General features: G+C 52.7%; 7 protein-coding genes across 7 annotated transcripts; 4 read left to right on the top strand and 3 right to left on the bottom strand.

The window, feature by feature from the left end:
• Positions 1 to 102: 102 nt before the first annotated feature.
• On the top strand, positions 103 to 1,542 carry J4E93_005656 (uncharacterized protein; the record flags this gene model as incomplete). The annotated part of the gene is made up of 1 exon (XM_049343576.1): positions 103 to 1,542. The coding sequence occupies one exon, from the start codon at positions 103 to 105 to the stop codon at positions 1,540 to 1,542; it is 1,440 nt and encodes a 479-aa protein (XP_049199669.1).
• Positions 1,543 to 6,869: 5,327 nt separating this feature from the next.
• Positions 6,870 to 8,771, top strand: J4E93_005655 (uncharacterized protein; the record flags this gene model as incomplete). The annotated part of the gene is made up of 2 exons (XM_049343575.1): positions 6,870 to 6,947; positions 7,002 to 8,771. 2 exons carry the CDS (start codon positions 6,870 to 6,872, stop codon positions 8,769 to 8,771), a joined length of 1,848 nt encoding a protein of 615 aa, XP_049199668.1.
• A 144-nt stretch (positions 8,772 to 8,915) lies between these two features.
• J4E93_005654 (uncharacterized protein) lies at positions 8,916 to 10,448 on the bottom strand (the record flags this gene model as incomplete). Its single annotated transcript, XM_049343574.1, has 1 exon — positions 8,916 to 10,448. The coding sequence occupies one exon, from the start codon at positions 10,446 to 10,448 to the stop codon at positions 8,916 to 8,918; it is 1,533 nt and encodes a 510-aa protein (XP_049199667.1).
• Positions 10,449 to 10,854: 406 nt separating this feature from the next.
• On the top strand, positions 10,855 to 13,297 carry J4E93_005653 (uncharacterized protein; the record flags this gene model as incomplete). The annotated part of the gene is made up of 2 exons (XM_049343573.1): positions 10,855 to 12,428; positions 12,478 to 13,297. The coding sequence occupies 2 exons, from the start codon at positions 10,855 to 10,857 to the stop codon at positions 13,295 to 13,297; spliced, it is 2,394 nt and encodes a 797-aa protein (XP_049199666.1).
• Positions 13,298 to 15,530: 2,233 nt separating this feature from the next.
• Positions 15,531 to 16,988, top strand: J4E93_005652 (uncharacterized protein; the record flags this gene model as incomplete). Its single annotated transcript, XM_049343572.1, has 1 exon — positions 15,531 to 16,988. One exon carries the CDS (start codon positions 15,531 to 15,533, stop codon positions 16,986 to 16,988), a length of 1,458 nt encoding a protein of 485 aa, XP_049199665.1.
• A 58-nt stretch (positions 16,989 to 17,046) lies between these two features.
• On the bottom strand, positions 17,047 to 17,952 carry J4E93_005651 (uncharacterized protein; the record flags this gene model as incomplete). The annotated part of the gene is made up of 1 exon (XM_049343571.1): positions 17,047 to 17,952. One exon carries the CDS (start codon positions 17,950 to 17,952, stop codon positions 17,047 to 17,049), a length of 906 nt encoding a protein of 301 aa, XP_049199664.1.
• Positions 17,953 to 18,589: 637 nt separating this feature from the next.
• On the bottom strand, positions 18,590 to 21,433 carry J4E93_005650 (uncharacterized protein; the record flags this gene model as incomplete). Its single annotated transcript, XM_049343570.1, has 2 exons — positions 18,590 to 21,372; positions 21,430 to 21,433. The coding sequence occupies 2 exons, from the start codon at positions 21,431 to 21,433 to the stop codon at positions 18,590 to 18,592; spliced, it is 2,787 nt and encodes a 928-aa protein (XP_049199663.1).
• Positions 21,434 to 22,145: the final 712 nt, after the last annotated feature.

Genomic DNA, 22,145 nt, shown 5'->3' with positions numbered 1-22,145 from the left:
TTGGTTTCAACTGTCCCGGCTGCCGCTCAGTCCGATAGCCTGTCCGATATATCACCCACCGAACCAGCCACGCAGGTGCAATTCCATTCTCCCTCCGCAATCATGGTCGACGTTGCTGTGACTTCGCAATTGAAGCAGTGGACTTTCGACAAGCCTGAAGTTGTCGCCCGCCCACAGCGCTCTAGTACTGACAGTGCCGCCTCGAGCCCCAACCTGTGCGACGATGCTCCCGACACCCTGCGCATAGACTCTGCCGCGGGCCAAACCTCGAGTCCCTCCACCAAGAAGGAAGGCAGAGTTTTCCAAGAGCGATACCTCTCCAGCGAAGAAGACCTCACTGCCGACGACGGTTCCGCCTCTGAATCAGAATATGACTACGATGATGTGGTTGTCCACGACCTCTCACAAGAGTGCAAGGCCAGGACCATGTCTGTGTCGAGATGGGACAAGGGAAAGAGCTGCGACATGGCCGTGCTAGTCTCCTACGCGAATGCAGGTCGTCCCAAGGTCGTTGAGGTCGACTCCCGCTCACCTGTCGATCGCCCAACGGTGCAGCAGCGCTCGGCTTCCGTCGCGAACCTGCTCCCAATTACCACAGCCAGCAAGCTACGCAAAGCCGACGAGGCACAGCGCCTGTCTATGAAGGTCATGCCCACAAGCCGCCTGGCTTCACCACCTCTGTCTCGCTCCACATCACCCGTCGCCGACCCCGAGCCCCGACGGCCCTCTACCAGCCACAGCCCCATCACCCAGAAGCCTACCACATACCCCGACTCCGCTTCCTTCACATCGTCATTCCAGACTGGATCAAGTCGCAGCTACTCGCCTGCACCAAGCGAGCCACCTCGCCGGCCCTCCACCTCCGCTCGCTCCTCCGTATACGTTCCCACAAAGTCCCGTCTCGACCTGTCACGGATACAAACATCACAATCATCGTACCAATCGCATAGGCAATCACAATTCGCCCCACTGACTCCCCAGTCACCCGCGCTATCCTTCCTCAGCTCCGACCCCTACGAGACCCAGAACAAGAGCGCTGCATCGCCCATCATCAAGAAGCCTGCTGCGCACCGACGGTTACGGTCGATCTCGATGAAGCTCTCTCTGGCCAAGATTGCCATCTCGCCAGCGAAGAAGCCATACGACTCTCGCATCAACAGCAGAGCCCCAGGAGCCCCCACCACACCAATGACACCAGCGCCCATGACCCCCATGACTGCACCCATCCAAGGCTCAGACAACTTCTCCAGCCCAAACAAACTCCGCCGCGCATCTACCATCCTCCGACCCAAGTCTCGCGGAAGCGAGTCCAAGCGGGCACCCACACCCGAAAACGCGCCTCCGGTCCCGCAACTCAGCACTATGCAGCAGAAGCGTTCCACCACCATGGGCAGGATGACAGCCCGGGGCGCCAACGAGCGTGAGCCTACACTCGTCATCCCAGAGTTCCCTGGCAGCGAGACCGATGACGCGACGTCCAGTATCAAGAGCCGCGCAATCCGACGACGCAAGTCACTAATGGATTTCATGGATTCCCTATGAACGCATCAAGAACCCAATCTGTTTCGAAACGCTCGCATAAACGCATAGACGAACCACCCAACATGCGACTACCTTGTACATGTTACTCTACCAGCCACTACCTTCTTCCCTGCTCGCCGCCTTGGCACTTAAGCAACCTTAGCGCATAATACCCGGTGTACCCATGGCGCACGACATGGCATTTCCTTGTCCTCTACTTTCCGTTCCTGTTTGTCCCCTAGAGGTTACGATACCCTCTCAGCTACTCCGTCGTTGGCAATCGCGAAGTGTTCGCCGCCACACATCCATCTGTCGCTATCATCGCATCCAGCATGCATATTTTCTTGTCATTTACAATTTGTCGCTCAGCTCGCAGCCTGACTTTGTTTTGTTTCGGAACGAACAGTCATGATATCCCAATTAGTCGTCGCCACTTAGCGAGATGAGAGAAATAGAATCTACTTCGCTTACAACACTTTGCCTGTCACATCGCTCCACCAGAACCCATGATCGTGGCTAACACCTTTGTTTTGTGACGTACATGTTCACGGTACTCCGGATTGTCACGCCATCAACTTGCGACAACGACATCGCCAGCGCGCATGCACAATGACGCCACATCACGCAGCCCAACCACCAGGTTTCCAATCACAAACTTTCCCAGCATAACCAGGCATCAACAAACCTTCGCGAACCCAACCCCACGGTCCAATATGACGTTGCCAGACCCTCTCTACAGTGGACCTTGGGTCTCAACTTCTCAAAATCCAAGTTTCCTCTTCCTACAACACGTTCGGCTCCGGAAAAAAAGGCATTATTCCCAGGACCGATTGAGTTCCGCCGTCCCCACCAACACCCTGCTTTGCCGCGGACCGAAGGCGACCAAAGACCCAGTTTTTGCGCTGTGTTTCTTTGGGCTTGGCTATCGCAGGGTGATTGATGTGGGGACAGGTACCCTTGTTTTGTCCCTGTTAGGGAAGACGAACGAGGCGAACAGAAGGAAACTAACTGGACCACGAAACATGCGGCCTATCGGCTAACACCGACAGTTTACAGACACCCGACATGTGTAGCGTACGTGTCGGCTCGATGTGTGAACTCAGTATGCTTTTTACTCGGGTATGCAAACGATAGTACTCCGGAGCAGTTACTAGAGCCGGAGGAAAAAGACTTGACAACGCCCTCTCCGCGTATACCTGCAGTGCGACAATGATGGGAATTTGCTTTGCCTTTACTACAGTACACGTGTAGTCCATGCGTTCCCCTCCGTCGCTCCCTCAATCATACCACCAATGGGATGACTATCTCGACTCACTCTCAGCATTCATGCTCGGCTATCCTGACTAAGTTGCAATAAACACCGTTCTATCCCCCGACGCGACGACCGTTTTACTCCACTCCATCACCCACCCACCGCCCATCCCTTCTCCACTCCACCATCACACGGTCACGGTCACACCCACGACGCACCCCACCTGCCAGATAGACACGAGATAGAGAGAAAAAAAGTACAGCCTCACTCAGGCGATCTCAATATCCGCCCCATCCCTGCCTATAACCCGCCGTCCGAAATTGACGAGCAAAAAGGACCCTCACGTCCGACAGCATGTTCGTGACTTGACTCGGCGCTGCCGCCTCCCTTATCTCGCCGTGAAAACCACCGACCCCGATCAGATACCCGTTCATCTCAAACTTACCAGGCAGAAACAGCGTTCCGACGATACCCTTGTGATCGCCCTTCTTGCCGCCTTTCTTCCTTTCGAATGTAAGATTTCTCCGTGTGGTGCGTGCGTACCTGGGTGGGTGGTTGTGGCCGGGATGGGGCTTAATCTCACGACCACGACTACGACCACGACTGACTACGACGACAACGGGTGCGTTGATTACTGTACTGTGTTGATATTTGCCGTCGTCCGTCCCGTCTCATGTCGCGTCGTGCTACGTCGCGTTCCGTGTCGTGTTATGATTGTTCCTTCGTCAAGGTGAAACACGTTAGGGTCCGCGAATGCGCTCATATTTTCTGGGAAAAGGAAAGAGCGTCTTGGCCGCATGACAAACGGCGTCGAAGGAAGATAAGCTTGTGGAGGAGGAGGATGATGCAGGAACGCGTGATTGTGATTGCGGAGGTGAGGATGGATGGCGTGCATGTGAATGTGGTTGTGGCTGCGTTGGAGTATGAGGGCTGTTTGATCGGCCGCGAGCGATGCGTGTGGAGATGAGACGGGTGGATTGTGACTGATAGGATGCCGAGGTTGAGAGGCAGAGAGACGATATCATCGTTGTTTTCGTCATCGCAGTTTCATGGAACAAAACCTTTGATGGACATTTTCGTTCCATGTCAACGCGGGTAGCTTAGCAGCCCTGCGCCTCCATGTTGACTTCCTTCGCCGCAATTATCAGACCTCATCATTACTGCGTCATAAGCCTAACACTTTCGTCTGACGTGCCACTATTTTCGTCTTCTTGTCTGCGCGCTCGTCTCGTGATGATCCGATTGCAATGACTTTGAAAGTACTTTGGGTAGCCGGGTATGTGATGACAAGAATCTGCCGACGAATCCTGAGCTCCTCACTAACCTTCAAATCATGCGTTCTGTACGTACCCCTCAATGGTTTGTTCGTGCTGTCGCCGAATTCCACTTCCATGTTGAACATGAATTCCTCGAAGATCTCAAAGATGAAGGTGTGTACCCTATGTAACAAAGGAATTGACAGGCGCCCTGCAGTTTACACGGGTATGAACCAAAAGCTCGCAAGATCGTCATGCTATGTTAGCTTCTAGATTTATCACTTCTATTATCCGCTGTGAATGAGTGTTTATTCTCCTCCTTGAAACGGGGGTGTTATCGTTCGTGAGATAAACGCAATTGAGGATCCCAAGTTTGATCGTATGATTCGCTCATACTGTCCGTATGAGAGTGCATATGTACTCAGGAGGGTGACAACGTTTGGCTTATGCATAGTGTGGGGAGTTTGGAGGTGCTGAGGAATAGGGGTGGTAATGAATAGGTTCTCTTGGCGATGATGTGACATCTGAGAATGCGAGATTTACTGGACACGATGCGTCGCCTATCATGTATGAACACTTGGTAGAAGGTGTAGATTTGGGAATGACTACGATGAGAGATATCTGACTTGTGTAGTACATATATATCAGCAAATTGTGACATTGACCTAGGAGTCCCTAAACGCAGGCCAGTCTTGTGTGTCTCGCTCTGGTACGTCGATGCTGGGCAATTCCTCCGCTGTCAAAGTGACAGTGTCATGCAGTGTACTCTCGATCTTTATGACTAGGCTACGAGCGGTCTGGGGTATATCGCAGCGTATCCACTGGTGTCTCGGCATCTGTTCCGCTCTAAACCACCTGGATATTGCAGCTGTGGTTGGCTCCTCGTCCAGGATCCACCGATAGATTTTGTCAACGCTTGTCCAATGTTCCAGACGGCTTACGAGACCGAATGAAGCACGATCTTTAGCGTCGAGCTGTATATGAGACCATCCCAAGGCATACAGGGTAAAATCAATGGTTAGAGTCTTATCAGTGAGAGTACCGTCAGAGGATTTGACAACATAAGAGATCTCATGCCGTAGGTCCAGTTGAAACGTATCCCAACGTGAATCGCCAGAGAGAAAGAACAGCCGGTCTTCTTGATCCCAACGATCAGCTGGCCACAATTTGATCAACTTGAATGTCGGTGGAAGCTTGATATGGATGGGAAATTGTCGCATGAAGGACAAAAGCCTTCCTGCGTGTTGAAACCTTGCTGATGGATCCAACCACTCCGAGAACCTTGGAATTGCCGGTATGGAGGTAAGGAGGTATCGATCGACAGGTCGCCTCTCCGAGAAGGCGCCAGTAGTATACTCCAAAAGATCGTATGGCCCCTTCCTCAAGTACATTTCTGGACCAACTTTGCGCAGTCTCAGTGCCAAGTGTTTTCCTGTAACGGCCGAATAGCTGTTCAACTGCATAACATAGCTGAAGTCTGGTGCCCAAAGGTTTCGTAGACGCATTTTGATGCCGACGTTGGTGATGGCGAAATCATGGGTTTCCCTCCTGTACAAGCGTTCCACAACATGACCATGCGAGAAATCTTGTGGCGACCGCGCGAGAACACCAGTAAGCGTCCATTCATCAACTCCTGGGGTCGGGGTACATTTCCAAGCAAAGATACTGAGGTCGGCTTTCGAACGAATGATTTCCTCTTGAAGTCTCTGGAAAGCTTTCTCTGCCTCGCCGTACAGCAACGGAAGGTTCACGTCGAAGATTCCAAGAAGGCAGTACGCCATGTCTTCAGTCCGCGTAGTTTCTCTCTTTGCCGCCCAAGACATCCTTGCTGCCACTGATACTAGGTCCAATGACTGTTCATGCATCAGGATTCCGGCGCCAATGCCAGTAATAGTCGACAAGTCATCAATCAGATCCTTTTTTGGACCAATGAAATTCCATTTGGCATCATAGAATCGGATATCGCGCGGCGCAATCAGCTCTTGGAGAGTCCAGCCACGCGTGAACCTAGTGTGCTCAGTATGGGAAGCGTGGACGCAATGGTCGAGCTTACCAGCGGCATTTCGACAAATCGACGCTTTTCGCTGTAGCGACACTTGTTGCTGTGGTTGGAGCCAGATCTTCCAGATGAACATAACAGACTTTGGCGTCTTTGTACCATCGATACATGGAATTGATAGCTTCCGTAAGCTCAGCGCTACTACTCTTGTCAATGCAGCAGGTATCGATCCAGCAATGCGTTATCCCGGCCTTTTCCGCAATTTTACAAGTCATGCGGATTTTCTTGTAGCGTCTCATGGAGGCATCGCGGGTTTTAACGTAGTCTCTGTAAGTCACCTCCTCTTTACCCCAGGTGTGAGAGAGAATTGCATATGCGGGGATTGATGTGCCGATGAACTCTTCGAACTTCCGAGTACTTGTGTTGATGAGACGCATGTCGCATATCGGAGGCGGAGATCTGGAAAGCGGGGAAAGAGGATGTGCCAGTATCTCAGCCTGACGGGTAGAGGAGCTGAAGATGCATGTCGCTTAACTCAGCCCGGGCATGCACCCTCAGATAGGTAAGACGCGTCCATCTTTGCTGTTAGGCCATTGATGATACCCGCGTGACAATATTTTTGAGAACGCGAGGGATCTTGCAAGGTTGTATCGCGTGGTATGAGTGAATGGCACAGTCACACGTTCACAGACGCGTTCGCAGAACCGCTAGCTTGTTCCGTCTTTAGCGCCAACGACGTCATGCTGGTTCGCGTTTGGTGATGGCTCCACTTTCACAAGCTTCGAGACGCGCATCTCTCCTCGTCAAACCTTTGCCGAGTGATGCTTGTCGCTTAGCAAACATGGCATCTGCGAGCGATGTTCTTACCCTCATTAGCTCTTTGACACTCCGTCTGAGCATATGGATCTTCCTGCGATGGGTATGTACGAGGAGAGAACGAGTAGCTTGATGCATGTAGCTAACCGTTCTGCAGATACCCACAACAATCGTACCTGCACTTGCGACCGCCCTCACGCTCGTCTACATCCCCTCCTTCTTCACCAGCTTCCAGGACACGGCACAATACAAGGTCATATCCGATGAACTCGACATCATCGTGAAGGAGACTGTCGGTGGACGCGGCGATGACTCCAGCGAAGAAGTACAGCTCATTGACGGTGCCGATGATGAGCCGCTGAAAGAGCTTGACGTCCAAGAGACTGTCCAATATGAGGAAAGGGAACCCAAGGTGCTGCGTACACTGCTCACTGGGCTCCCGAGTCCTTCATCAGCCATGTGGAGCTGGATCACCTTTGGCATCAACATGGCCTTGATTGCAATGGCCTTGGACGTCGTCTATCGCGCTCCGTTACTCCACCAATGCCATGATGCGAGCTTTGCACGCGTCGGCTACGTCTCGGAGAACAGCGCAAAGATCTTGGTGCGAGAGCCGTACGCGTTTGACGTGAAGGTCCTCTATCGCTCCATCGATGGAACCGAACGGTCGTGGATGCACAAGACCCATCGCGCCAGCCAACCCGAGTATTGGCTCACCAACGAGACCGACTTCACGACCGTTATGAACATCGAACACCTGCGACCCGATCTGCCTTACGAGTACATCGTCGAGACTTCGCGCGGAAACATATCAGGCACCTTCACAACTGCTCCGAAACCAGGTCGCATATCGATGCTCAAGGACAACAAATACACTTTCGTACACTCGAGCTGCATCAAGCCTCGCGTCCCGTACACTCCCTTCCAGCACCCTCTCGAATTCCCCGGCATGAAGCACCTAGCGCGCTGGCTACCAGAGCTCAAGCCCTACTTCATGCTGTTTCTCGGTGACTTCATCTACGTGGATGTGCCACACCGTCAGGGTAGTGATGTCGAAACATACCGACGCGAGTACCGACAGGTCTACTCTTCGCCATCGTGGCCGGCAGTGAGCGAGAACCTGCCATGGATCCACGTCATTGACGACCATGAGATTCACAATGACTGGAACAGCAACATGACGGGTGTAGCAGTCCCAGCCTACGACGCCTTCACGCACTACAACGCCGCGCCCAATCCTCCTCCTCATCGCGAAGGCGTCACTTACTACTCGTTCACACAGGGCCCAGCAGAGTTCTTCCTCCTCGACACCCGACGATACCGTACCCCCGCGAGCAAAGACGCTTCCGACCCCACAAAAACTATGCTTGGTGCCCAGCAGCTCTCGGATTTACTGGACTGGATACATAAACTACCACCTCCGGGCGTTCACTGGAAGTTCATTGTCACGGGTACACCCTTCACAAAGAACTGGCAATTCGGGTCGGAAGACACATGGGGCGGGCATCTATATGAGCGCAGACGTATCCTGGAAGCTGCATGGGACCTCTCTTCTGCGCACGACATCGGCGTCGTAGTCCTCAGCGGTGATCGTCACGAGTTCGCTGCTACGTCCTTCCCACCACCGAAGGATGGCAAGTGGCCTACGAGCGCTACGGTACACGAGTTCAGCACCAGTCCGTTGAGCATGTTCTATCTACCCTTCCGGACATACAAGGAGACAGATGACGAGGATGTATGCCTCAAGTACCTTCCTGACGGTAACAGCAAGTTTGGTGCTGTAGAGATTACGACACCTGAACACGGAGAGCAGAGCTTTGTTAACTACAGGCTGTTCATCGATGGAAACGAGGCTTGGACGCACAGTATCAGCACACCACCGGGGAGGAGTGGAAGTCATAGGGCGAAGGACGCTGTCTGGGGATAGTGGGTGTCTAGAAATGGCAGCGTCGGAGGTGTTCGTGTTAGTTTTAGGCAGATGCCTTTTTCTAGGAATGAGGAACAAAGCTCCTGTTTTGAAGAATAGTTTTCGTAATCTGGGTATCTTCCATTGATATCAAATGCTCAAGTTTCAGCCCCATTTCCTCTTCGCCTTCTCCTCGTCTTCCTTAGTCCACTCTCGTGGTAGTACGGCGAAGACAAGATATGAGGTATGTGTCTTGAGCTCTGGCTCAGTCCTGTGCACCAGCCTGCCCTCCTTGAACAGTGTCCTGCTCTCCATGTCCTTCTTCGACTGAGCAAGCCTGTCGTGTTTGCTCGGCGGAACGCCTTCCATCTTCTTCTTCTTGCCCTGGCCCACGCCGTCTTTGTCTACGTTCTCCCCCCGTTTCCGCGCCTCAGCCTTCCGCATAACCTCCTCTTGCTTTTCGCGCTGCATGCTGTGGAATACTGCCGCACGGCCTTCCACGTCCCTGAGTCTTTGTACCGCTTCCTGGACGTTTGCGGGATGCGCATTGCCGCCGCGAACACCTTCTTCTTGCAGACCGACGCGCTCACGACGTACATCGAGGCGCTTGGCGTTGATCTCTACCATGTCTATTTCCACCCAGCCGAGTGTGCGGAGGGCGGAGACGGTCTTTGTGACTTGTTCGATGCAGGGCGAGAATGTGCAGATGCGGACTGCGTTTCGCGGGTTGAGGGGGCTGCGGAAGGGTCTTGAGGAGGAAGTGTTCGGTGGTGGTGCTTCGGTTGCGGGTTCGTCAGGTGTGGATGGGTCTGAAGCGACGGACTTCAATGCGGCGGAGGAGGGAGGGGAGCGCGTGAGGTGTTTGAGGGCGTGCCATGGCGCTGGCAGATCGAGGAATACGCAGTCGGCGTCTGGGCCTGTCGAATCTTCGAGATTGAAACCGTCGTTGTATACGTCGCGATGTGTGACTGTTACGAGAGGATCCAGGCCATGATCCTTGATCTCGAGCTGTAGCTGCTCTGCGCGCGGTTGGTGGTACTCAAAGCTGTATACGCCGCCAGTCCGTGTCTTGCGCTTCCTTTTCTTGGACATGTCTACTGCATTCTCCTCGTCGCCATTTGTATCCGGCTCAGTAGCCTGTGTCCCCGGGTAGCCATTGTAGACAGCTCGTACCGACGCATGCGTAAAACTTCCGCTGCCTGCGCCGGCCTCGATTATGTGGTCGCCGGGTCTTGCGCGCAGTCTCTGCAAGATGTAACTGTAGTCGGGCGTGTATACAACTTGCGTACGATGTGGTAACGATATCGTCCACATTTCTGGCGTAGGTGGTATGAGATGCGCAAAACCACTACTCGCTGCGGCAGCCTTCACGATATCCTTCTTCGCCGTTTCCGGCTCGGCGACTGGTGTGCCCTCTCCTTCATCTTTGGTGTCTCTCTTGCGCTTCTTGTTCTTTCCGCGCGATCCGGTGTCAACGAGTGACGCAAGGATTTGCGTACCCCAGGGCTGACCGACGAGTGTACTATGTGGGAAAGAACCGAATCGCGTGTTCTCAACCTTGCCTTCAGGATAGTCGGAATCGGCCTCTGGTCTCAAGACGGCAGGAATAAGTTGATCGCGGCGCAATTGTAGTATACCGAGGTTGTTTGATGTCGCGCAAGTCCCCGGGTCAAGGAACGGGGAAGGTGTAGTCGCCATGGGTGTGAGAAGTCGCGACAGACCAAAGATGTGGAGATGATGCGATCGCGACTCGGAGCTCCAGAGAACAAAAAGATATTCAGCGGGGAGCTTTCGAAGACGCTATTGGAGGGGAACGCCAAGCCCTCACCGACAGGGATTCTTATTGCTCACTCAGAGACCACCAACAGAACGTGACGAGAACATCACTTACTGACTCACCGTAAGCGGCTACCCAACTTACACCTGGCCTGACTACTAGCACCGTTTCCTGTCACTCCTTACAATCCCGTTTCTCGCCACATTGATGGTACTTGCTTTCCGGTCTTTGTCCCGCACCGTCAAATCACCTTCCCCACTTCTACTCTCGAAAACCAACTGCACTTGGATACATCGGAGTCAGATATCGCCAAGGTTAGCAGCCAACATGGCCACACCGGCGCGCACCCAACCTCCATGGAAGGAACCAAAAGGTTCAAACCCAGCAAAATTGAAAGTCTGGAACTCTTTGACGAGATCAAAAAATGACTTCATACCTATCGACCCCGAAGGCAAAGAAGTCAAGTGGTACAGCTGCGGTCCTACCGTCTACGACGATGCACACCTGGGCCATGCTCGAAATTACGTCACAAACGACATTCTGCGGAGAATTCTGGCCCACTACTATGGTTACAGGCTGAAGTTCGTTCAGAACATCACAGACGTTGACGACAAAATCATCCTGCGCGGGCGCCAACAATATCTTCTTGCCAAGTTCAAGGCCGATAACCCAACTGTAACAGATGAAGTTGTCAACACTACCATCAAAGCCTTTGACGCATATGTCAAGAAGAACCTCCCTCTGCTCAGCGAGGATGTCAACATCGGTAGCTTCAACAGCGATTCTGCAGAGAAGTATGCCAATGTCATCCAGGGCAAGTCCGTCGACGGCGTCGTTCCACCAGGCGACAAGGAAGCGAAGATCAAGATGCACCTCCGGACGGCCAGCACAGCAGTCACATCGTTGCTGGCTCCATCGAAAACAACACCTGAAGATGTAGAGATTTTCTACGCTGGCGCTGAGGACGTACTGTTACCTTACCTGGACTCACTATATGGTTCAACTATTGATGCCAGCGACCACTCGGTTTTCACAACACTCACCAAGAAGTACGAAGCGCGCTTCAACGAGGACATGCGAGCGCTCAACGTCCTGGATCCGGATGTCGTTACTCGCGTGACTGAGTACGGTGATGATATCGTAGCTTTCGTGGATAAAATTATCAAGAACGGCATGGCATACAGCACCTCGGATGGATCTGTTTACTTCGATATTGAGAGTTTCGAGAAGCGAAAGGGAAACCACTACGCACGCTTGGAGCCATGGAACAGAGGTGACACGAATCTGCAAGCAGATGGCGAAGGTGCCCTGTCAACAGTCAAGACCTCGGAAAAGCGCAACGACTCCGACTTCGCGCTCTGGAAGTCATCGAAACCAGGAGAACCAGCATGGAAGAGCCCATGGGGTCCGGGCCGACCTGGCTGGCACATTGAGTGCTCCGTCATGGCTTCAGCCGTTCTTGGTGAACAGATGGACATACACAGTGGAGGTATCGATCTTTGCTTCCCGCATCACGACAACGAACTAGCACAGTCAGAAGCCTACTGGCAAAAGGAAGGTGGCGCGCAGTGGGTGAACTACTTCCTCCACATGGGTCACCTGTCTATATCAGGATCCAAGATGTCAAAGAGCTTGAAGAACTTCACCACAATCCGCGAAGCCCTGAGCCGCGGTGATTGGAACGCCCGGAGTTTGCGCATCATCTTCCTTCTCGGAGGCTGGCATGACGGGATTGAAATCACACCAGACATGCGAAAGTCGGGTTCATCATGGGAGAGCTATGTCACCAACTTCTTCTACAAAGTTCGGGATCTCGAAGTACATCCAAACATCAGTTCGACCGGTGCTGAAGACGAGAAGGTGAAACAGTCTCTCGAATCTGCGAAGGAGAAAGTACACAGGTAAGACACGAGCAGATGGGTATCGAAACTTTTACTAATGTAACATTAGTGCGCTAGCCGACTCGTTCGACACACCTACCGCTATGCGTGCGATTTCCAGCCTCATCACCGAATACAACTCAGCCGACAAGGCTGGACTGTCTGACGATGTCTCATTCGACGTCGCTCGCTACATCACCCGCATGGTTCGGATATTTGGCCTTGACGGTTCAGCCGACCCCTGGGATGGTGGCATCGGCTGGGCTGGCATTGACATTCCTTCAGCCGCCAAGGAGCACGTATACGCTGTTTCACGTGAACGCGACCAAGTAAGGCAACATGCCATAGCCGGCGATCTTAATGAGAAGCTAGACTCCATCATCGCCCAGCATAGCCCCGCGAAGCAACAAGACATAGAAGCAGTCCCCTACGCCGAAGTCCTTTCCACTTTCCAACAGTCTCTACAAGACCTTGCAAAGAAGCAAGCACCAGCAAAAGACTACCTCGACCTGTGTGACCAACTCCGCGACACGCACCTTTGGGATCTCGGCATCTACCTCGAAGACCGCGAGAACGCGCCCGCCATGGTCCGTCCCGTTGACGCCGAACTTCAAGCCGCTCGTTCACAGAAAGAGGAGATTGCTCGCCAAAAGGCCGAAGCTAAGCTCAAGCGCGAACGTGAGGAGGCCGAGAAGAAGGCTAAGCTTGCGGAACAAGCTAAGATCAATCCGAAGGATATGTTCAGGACTGAGGAGTACAGTGCTTGGGATGAGGATGGCTTGCCGACCAAAGATAAGGATGGTGCTGATGTGGCTAAGGGGAGGGTGAAGAAGCTTAAGAAGGAGTGGGAGAAGCAGAAGAAGTTGTTTGAGGAGCATCTGAAGGCATGAGATAGCGTGGTATAGCTACTAATGTCAAAGTTACATTAGGTGAGGCGTATTACGCCGACTGAAATGGATTTGGGTATGCGTCTACTGCTTCGGCGGGTAAGAATGACCAGTATACCATAGATGCAGCTTTCTAGCTTCCACTGTCCACGAGATCTTCCTTTGATCCCACCTAGAGGTTCGTGATGATGGACTGCGGGACCGCACACGGTAAGAGAGGGGTCCAACAAGACCATATGAAGACATGCTTATGGATTTATTTCCGCATCGGAATCACCTCCGGAAGACTTCACTAATTGGCCCTGTTTGTGATAAGAAACTTTCTTACTGATACCGAGCCCTACGCGTTCTCCGCCGTCAGGGCATCCCCGCCATAGCTTCAACTCACTTCTTCTATCAAACTTCTTTTTTTCCCCTCCGTTTGATTGAGCTTGGGCGACTTGGTGCTCTAAACTTCCAAATAAGAGCTTTCCTTCCCAGCACCCGGAACAGCTGTATCCACGAAATGTCATCCATCATAGACAGTCCCTCTCGCGAAACATCGTTTCGCCTGATCCACCGCAACACCGCCTAAACTTCTGTCAACATCCTTGAGAGAGCAAGCACTCCACTCGATCTGATCAAATAACCGTAATAGACCAAGCCGCATGAGCTGTAGCCGACTTCCAAGGTTGTGCTCGACAGGGACCGGCGATGGACCATGGAACGGAATCCGGCTACAGAGGAGTTCCGGTTGGCGCTCAAAGCTAGTAATTAAGTTTTTTTCTTATCCTGAAACAAACGAATGATCAACGGCTGGTGACTTAAATACTTTTGATGTGTCCCAGGCCATGTTCCGCAACAGCAAACGACTGAATCAATCGTCCGATCTCATTCAATCCCCAAAATGCCTACTAAGAACGGCGCGCATTCCCAGCGACCAGCGTATCGTATCATATGCTACAACACTGTCGAGGCATGTAGAGTGATTATCGACGACGCAGACTCACGGGTCGCCCGATGCCGTTTCGACGGCGAACCGAATTCCATTCCTGTCCTCCAGGAAGCGTATGATCTGTTGAGGGATATCGAAAGAGAAGGACTCCAAGAGCACGAATGGCCCCTTGTTGTCGAGATCGGATCCAGACTTGATGAGAGATTTATTTCTGTTCTCAACAATGCCAACACATGGATCTCAAGAAATGCAAGCGGTGGTTTTGGTACCAGCTATCTGACTACATACCTAACGCCCTTTCCGACATTTCGATCTTCATATTTGAACACGGGAGAGAACGGCCTTGTTATCAATAGGGACATAATTGCACTTTACGATAAATGGCACAGAAGCGTTCCAGGCCTCTACGATTCGGGGTTTCAGACTCATTTCAAAGAGGTGCTCTTCACTGCAAGGTGGATGTGCGAGAATCTCGAAGAACGTCTCTATGCTAAAAGCTTTGATCGATCTCAAGTGAAGGCTGGAAACTGCAGAAGTCACAACGAAGACGATGCAGTGTCGGTACAAACTGTGGCCGAATCTCAGACTGGTATGTCGCAGCGCTTCCGCTCATGATGGTTGCTGACTTGAAGACTAGATAGTGAAGCCCTTCTTACACCGACCACAACGCGCGCCAATTCCCCGAATTTTGCGAATTAGTTGTCTAACGGCGAGAATGCGATGCAGATGGCTAGGTGGCGCAAATGGTGGCGAAAGTAGGTTTCATCGAGGTCACCACGTGTTGCCGCTGCATGAGCCGATGGGACTTAGTTTTGAAGTAATGTATTCGCAGAATGATTATCTAGATCAAGTTCTCCATGATTATGGTGTAGAATATCGTGCCGTGCGACAGTACTTGGTGGCACTTGTAGGGCGCGACTCCCCGGGGCCAGTGATCGACGAGATAACTACCAATTTGGTTTAGCGCGAAGCTTACCAGCGCGGTGTTATTGCCGAAATTTTGGGGAAGCAGCCACAAGCTTTCCCCATATCTCCAGGCAAAGCTTCGCAATTGGACATCCTGCGTGCAGCATGCATACAGATCCAACAACCAAGCTCAAGATGGCATCGGATCTCAATTAGCCTCCGCGGCCGGAGAGTGGGGACGATGAGTCGAAAAGATGGTTGACCGTCGGATAAAACACCGAAGGATGCGCTTCTTTCGTATACCCGCACACCAGCCACACCACTTCTTCGAAGCCGTAGTCTTCTATCTTCCTTATCAATTCAGGCTACTGACGACATCCCTTCCAGTCCATCGAGATGAGTGCCAACCGCGATGTGGAGAAAGCCACGATATCGGAGTTCGGAGAAGCGCATACCGAACGCCATCACGAACGCCATCATGACGCGTCGTACGCCTCAATAAGGGTTCCATCAAGACCCGCATCCCGGCACGAAGAGGAGGAGATCGAAAGAATACCAACACACGCATCTCATACGTCTCGTACCAAGAAGTCGGTAATCGGACTGGCTAAGACGATTACCGCTCGTTCGAATGCATCCGTCATCGACCCTGGACCACCGCCCGATGGGGGTGCCAAAGCTTGGGTGCAGGCATTCATGGGCCACTTCGTTATCTTCAACACGTGGGGGATGATTGCGACATTCGGCGTCTTCCAACAGTATTACACGCTCGACCTGGGTCTTGAACCATCGGCCGTATCCTGGATCGGAAGCTTCCAGATGCTGGGTCACTTTTCGCTGGGCATGTTGACCGGGCGTCTTTTCGATGCGGGATACTTCTACTGGTCCGTGATACCTGGCATGCTCGTTTCCTGCCTCGGCATGTTCATGACCAGTCTGTGCACGAAGTACTGGCAGATCTTCCTTGCGCAAGGTGTAATGAATGGAGTTGGGAACGGGATGCAGTTTGCGCCTGTTCTGGGACTTGTCAGCACATACTTTGCGAAGAATCGGAGCGTGGCACTCGCAATCATGGCCAGCGGCAGTGCGACGGGTGGTCTCGTCTACCCAACGATCGCACGACAGCTAGTTCCCCGAATTGGTTTCCCATGGACTGTCAGGGTGATGGCTTTCATGATGTTAGCTGTGGGGATATGTTACAGCTCGCTACTGAAACCACGACTACCTCCGCGGAAGTCTGGCCCAGTGCTCGAACTCAGCGCGTTCAGAGAAATGCCTTATAGTGTATTCCTGATGGGAGTTTTCCTCATTGCCCTTGGGCAGTACTTCGCCTTCTACTACATCTCGTCGTTCGCGATCGACATCCTTAGTCTACCATACGCAACCTCCATCAACATCCTGCTAGTACTGAACGGTGTCGGTGTTCTTGGTCGTATCGTACCATCCTATTTCGCCGACAAGTATACCGGGCCTTACAATATCCTAATACCCTTTTGCTTTGTCTCCGCTTTTGTACTATACTTCTGGCCTCTAGTCAACAGCGAGCCCAGCCTTTACGCTTGGGCGGTGTGCTATGGTTTCTTCGTCTCGGGGTTTCAGGGTATCTTCCCGGCTGTGATGACTACGCTGACAAAGGACATGAGTAAAGTAGGCACGAGGAATGGCCAGGGACTTGCTATCGTAGGGCTGGGTACTTTCATTGGACCACCAATCGCAGGAGCATTGATACAAAGCAATGGTGGAGGATATCTCAGTGCGCAGATCTTTGCGGGAACTGCGGTGTTGCTAGGAAGTTGTATATTGGTTGTGGGACGGTGGAGTATCACAGGGTTGAACCTGAAGGTACGAGTATAGAATAGCAGAATGAGCAACACATGCTACAAGAAAGCGTATTTACCAATTCACCATCTTTCTACAAGGCGCGTCTCGTCTTTCGAAGCCTCGGTGCAGCAATACCTCTCGCCATCTTCTTGCCGCCGCCGATCGGTATATAGGTCCCGTTCAATCCACACCCGAAACTCTCACAAGTCGAGATGGTATGCACATACCGAATCTTCCCCTTCTCGACGCGGAAAGTATGGCTATCCGGCGCGGGCGTCTTACTCACCCTGTCCAGCCCCGGGAATCCCACATAGATATTCACACTCCCCATCTCGACGTCAACCACATACCGGCGATCCTGCACATAAACCGTACTTGGCAAACCCAAAGAGCAGGTCTCACCATTCGTCATGCTCGTATCAGTATACGCACCTCCCTCAAGCCTGGCGCAAGGCGTACCAAACGGAATAGTAACGTTGACATTACCGAAGCGGTCGAAGTACGCATCACCAGCCGCCTTGATAACCGCGCGGGTATCTTGATCCGCAAGCGGTATAGGCGCCCAATCCTGCATCTCATTCCAGTACGCCGTCCCAGTAGCATTGAACAGCCAATCCCCCTCATCACTAACCAGCGTCTCCATCTTCGTCACAAACTTGCCGTTGCCCTCCACGCGCGCACCGAGAACATACGGATGGCTTGAATCTGCCACGATGATCTCAGTGAACGCGCTGCAGAGATACGGGTCTAGGAAGACGCGCGAGTTGGTGCTGTTGAGGGGCGTGTTGATGATGGATGTTGCGGCGGAGAGATTTGCGGGCTTGAAGTTCTCCGTGTAGGTGAAGTTTTGGAGCATGTAGTTTGTGAGGAGCGTGGAGTTGCCGATGGTTTGGGCGGAGAGGTAGAGGGATGTGAATGCGGCGAGGAATTCGCGTTCGCAGGCGCTCATTGCGAGGGGGAGGAGCGCTGTAGCGCTGAGGAGGGTTGACGGGCGCATGGTGAGAGATGACGATGTTTGCAATTGAACAACAATGCAGAGTCAATTGGGGGGTAGTAGTGTTGTTCTTCGTATCTTCATCGGCTTTATGGCATCACAACTTTTCAATGATGCGAACTGCCGTCAAAAATAATCTGGGATACCATGCTCGTACATGGGTGCGTTGCGGATGGACCTGCATGGACGTTAATCTACGGATAGAGTGTGGGGCAGGTCGGCATCATGAACGACTCTTCATCAACCACACGGCCATCCCAAGCTACTCCGCCGCCCGCTTTAGCCAAACTCCTGGTACGAGCGGATATTAGTGTCGAAGATATCTTCATGTCTCAAGGGTTCAATGCTGGGCTTAGTGATATCACTGCACGTAAGAGACAAGGTTACAAATATTTTACACGTTCATAGCACTAAGCAGTGCACCTATCCGTACTACCCATTTTGACGGTAAACTTGCCTGTCGCAAACATCCTATAGGCCTGTAAGCCAATGACCTTTTACCGTGATCTCGATCATATGCGCAATCCCATAATTAAGAAAAGGACAAATAAAGCAAGGCCATCGAGCGGAGAATCACTCCTGAATCCATGAAACACGAGATAGAAGACTCCACGCCGTGAAAGACGTCAAGCCAAAAAGGCTAATAACAAGACCATGCGTCGCACCCATCACATGTCTCCTCGTGCACTGGACGGAACGAACTCATCTGAGAGGACCTCGGAGAGGTCATCGCAGAGGTCATCGGGCGAACATACGGGGGGTTGGGGTAAATGTAGTCCACACCGAGGAGACCTACAGCGGGAGCAGCCCGTCGTGGATATGGGCTACGGCTACGGCTGGGGCTACGACTGTAGCTGGTAGCACGTGGGGCATCTGTAGCACGCTGAGGCTCCTCAACGACTGGCTGGTCGATTTCTTCCTTGCAGTGCATATCCTTGGCGAGATCGAAAGCGTCTTGAAGGCTGATCTTGTCGGCGAGACCTTTGTCTTGAGCCCACTTCCAGATCTTCTTCATACCACTGCTGCTCTCGATGATGTTCTTCTCGGGACCGGAGACGTCGCTGCTATTGATGGGAATGTGAACAGTCTTGTCGCCAGACTCGACGGTGGCCCAGTAGGTGACGGTATAGTCAGTAGATGCAGAAGCTTCCGGTTCGGGAGCTTTGTTGGAATCGTCAGGGTTGCGAATGGAAGCCCATGCGTCGTCTCCTGAGCTCTGTGGGCCTGGGAAAAAAGATCCCCAGTGTACGTCGTTACCGGTCGCGAGGCCAGGGGCTGTCTGCTCAGCACGGTTGCCATCAGTGTTGAATGTGCAGTCACACCAATGCATTCCACAACGCGTACAGACAAGTGGAGCATCCCAGGCTTCATCTAGGCCGCCATAGTTGTCACCAAGCGCAGGGGAGGTGGCGTGAACAGCATCGATCTTTTCCTTGACAGTATCCTGCTGCTTCTTGGACTTGTCTTCCTTTGTAGAATTCGCCTTGCCCTTCGAGGGTCGGAGTACCTTGAAACGGTCCTTGCACTCTTTCACGGTCATACCCAAGGCTCCAGCGATGGCAGTCCAAGTAATCTTGACGTCTTCAGTCTTCCATCGGATGAGCTTTTCGTCCGTCTCTTCAGTCCACTCGATACACAGAGGAGATAGCTCCCAACAGTCGTTGTCATTCTGATGCTTGGTAATGTCGGTATAAGCCTGAAGCACCAGCTGTTGAGATCGGAACACAGATTTGGCTGACCCGCACTGTATCAGCTTTGAATGAAGGCTGTCATCAAGTGTGGCACGGTCGACAGAGTGATAGGCCTCCAGACCGAGCGTTTTGTAGGCATCTCGCACACTCAGCGTTGTTCCAGTAGGCTCAGCGTTGTGAAGAGGTGTGAAGACTTGTGAGGGGTTACTGAACTGTAAAATGTTCACTTCGCCGTCTTGAACGGACTGGCGGTCCATGTCGCCCAAACCACCGTTCTCAAGCGGCGCAAGCCAAGCCCTCAGCATCTGTCGGATATGATCAAGACTGCGGGCGTTGCGGTACATGGAGACAGCAACAACTAAATTCGCGCCACACATACGAAGGATCTCGAAGACTTCATCACGCGAGAAGGCGTTGGCAGTGAAGTCCAGAAACTCGTCTACCATAGCGTCGTCCGGTGCGGCGGTACTGTCAGCAGAAGCAGAGCCGGCAACGACCTCGACATTAGAAGGCTTCTTTGGGTGAACATCTTTACGGGCTTCGTTGGGAACTGAATCGTCGTCAGAGTCACTGTAATCTTCTCCATCTGTACTGAGAGCATAGTTGAGACCTTCAACTGATACGCCAGCCTGCTTCTTATGTTCCGCAACAGTCGGAACGAATTTACGCGGCTCCAAAGTAGTAGTTCCGACAGTCGCGTCGCCGTTCTTGACCTCGGCAGAGTCGTCTTCGATCTCGAACTCGATATCGGAAATGTCGGAGTTATCTAGAAGATGCAGAAGATCGATGGGTGAGATACCTTCCTTGAGGGTAATACAGCCGACACTGTGATCTTGACCCGTGTGGACACCGCAAAGTGCCTCTAGCGATGACTGGCTAGGTGCGTTCTTCTTTGGGTGCGTGTGGTCTAGAAGCGAAGTAGCGGACTCAGGCTTTTGGGCTGCAGGGCCGCTCGACGAAGCAACAGGAGCAAGTTCGCGTTTAACCCAATGTAGAGCAGCCATATTGTCGGCGTTCAGGGTAGTTTCGATATCCTGCTCGCGGATCTGGCGGTGAACGTCCTCGAAAGTCCTGAGCTCAGGAAGCGGTGACCTAGATGCCCTCGTTGCAGCGCGAGCATGGGACGATGTCGTGGACAGCTCAGTCGGCCAGACAAAAGTGTCGAAAAATGTCGAATGGAGGTTTGGTCGGTCTGCAGTGGGACTGGTGCCATCATCATCTCCAGACTTGACCTTAACAGTACTCCACTTCTTCTTCATGGACTGCTCTTCACCCTCATCATCAGCGCGTGTAGCAGAAGGAGAAGCCTTGACTTCCGCCGAGCGAGGAGAAGCAGTGTCGGTATGCGATCGTGAATGTGCCTTAAACTGACGTCGATGCTTCATGTAGGCCGTTGGAGTGTGACCAATCATACCTCCCGCGACTTGGATGGGGTGCTGAACCGTGGAGCGCATGTTGCCGTACACGGGGAAAAGATCGACGGCTGAGGGGAACGCTCCGATCATGTTACGGGCCCTGTCAATAGACTTCTTCACTGCCATCTCGTGGGCGTCAACAAGCCCTCGGAGTCCGGCGGGTCCGTTGCGGCCTTGTGCGCCGTGTCCAGCGGGATCTTGCTCATCGTGTTCTTCGCGCTCATTGCTGTAAGCGTCCGCAGGGCCGTGTTCTTTGTCCTTACCAGGTTGGCCCTCCAGGACTTGCTCATACTCAGCGTTGAGTTCTTCGATCCGAGCTTCGAGTTGAGCCAAGGCCTCATCGTCGTTATCGAACGCAAGCTGGGACGCCGCACACATGTTAGCCTCTTCAGCGATTTCCTGGAGTGGTCGAAGACCAGCGGTGTTGACCTTGGGAGACGTCCTGCTGGAAGGCGATGGGTACTCGTCAGAGCTTGGCGGGGTGTGAGCAGCGGGACTGAATTGATCGCCGCTATCGCTGTCACTGAAGGAGCCGGGCATCCTCATCGGATTAGCTCGACCGTAACGTCCGCGTTGGCGCATCCGGTACATGTCTAGTGGAGTAACTTGCTGTAGAATCTTCGTAGTTGTGAATTGAAGAAAAGTTGTTTGGGGGTAAGGTACCGCAGTGTTGTCGGGGTTTACAGTGGAGGAGTACGGTGGAGGAAAAAAGCTGGTCGGAGGAGAGCTTGTTTATAGGGCCTTAGTGCGTGAGAGCTCGGACGTGGATCTGGGTGAGAGCAGGTGATATCGCTCAACGACGGGAAGTAAAAGATCGGACGTTTCTGGGCAATGACGTATTCGGGAAGGCAGACGCGGAGGTGAGGGGCGAGTGAGTGTCGAGCAGGCGATGGTGACGCAGATAGCCGAAGCGCAGAAATGAATGAGCCACCAGTATGCCAGTGTCGTTCAACGTAGGCCAAATGATCAGCTTTATAGCCCATCACTCAAGCAACGGCCTTCTCTCTGCATCCCTCGTATTCCACAAGAAAAAGCCTCTCTTACGCGTCCCTTCATCCACCTCTTCAACCTCGAATTCTTTCTGCTCGCC

The sequence above is a fragment of the Alternaria ventricosa genome (genome assembly GCF_023758065.1).
Source record: "Alternaria ventricosa strain BMP 2768 chromosome Unknown scaffold_8, whole genome shotgun sequence".
Classification (NCBI taxonomy): Eukaryota; Fungi; Ascomycota; class Dothideomycetes; order Pleosporales; family Pleosporaceae; genus Alternaria; species Alternaria ventricosa.
This window is presented reverse-complemented; position numbering and strand designations above follow the sequence as displayed.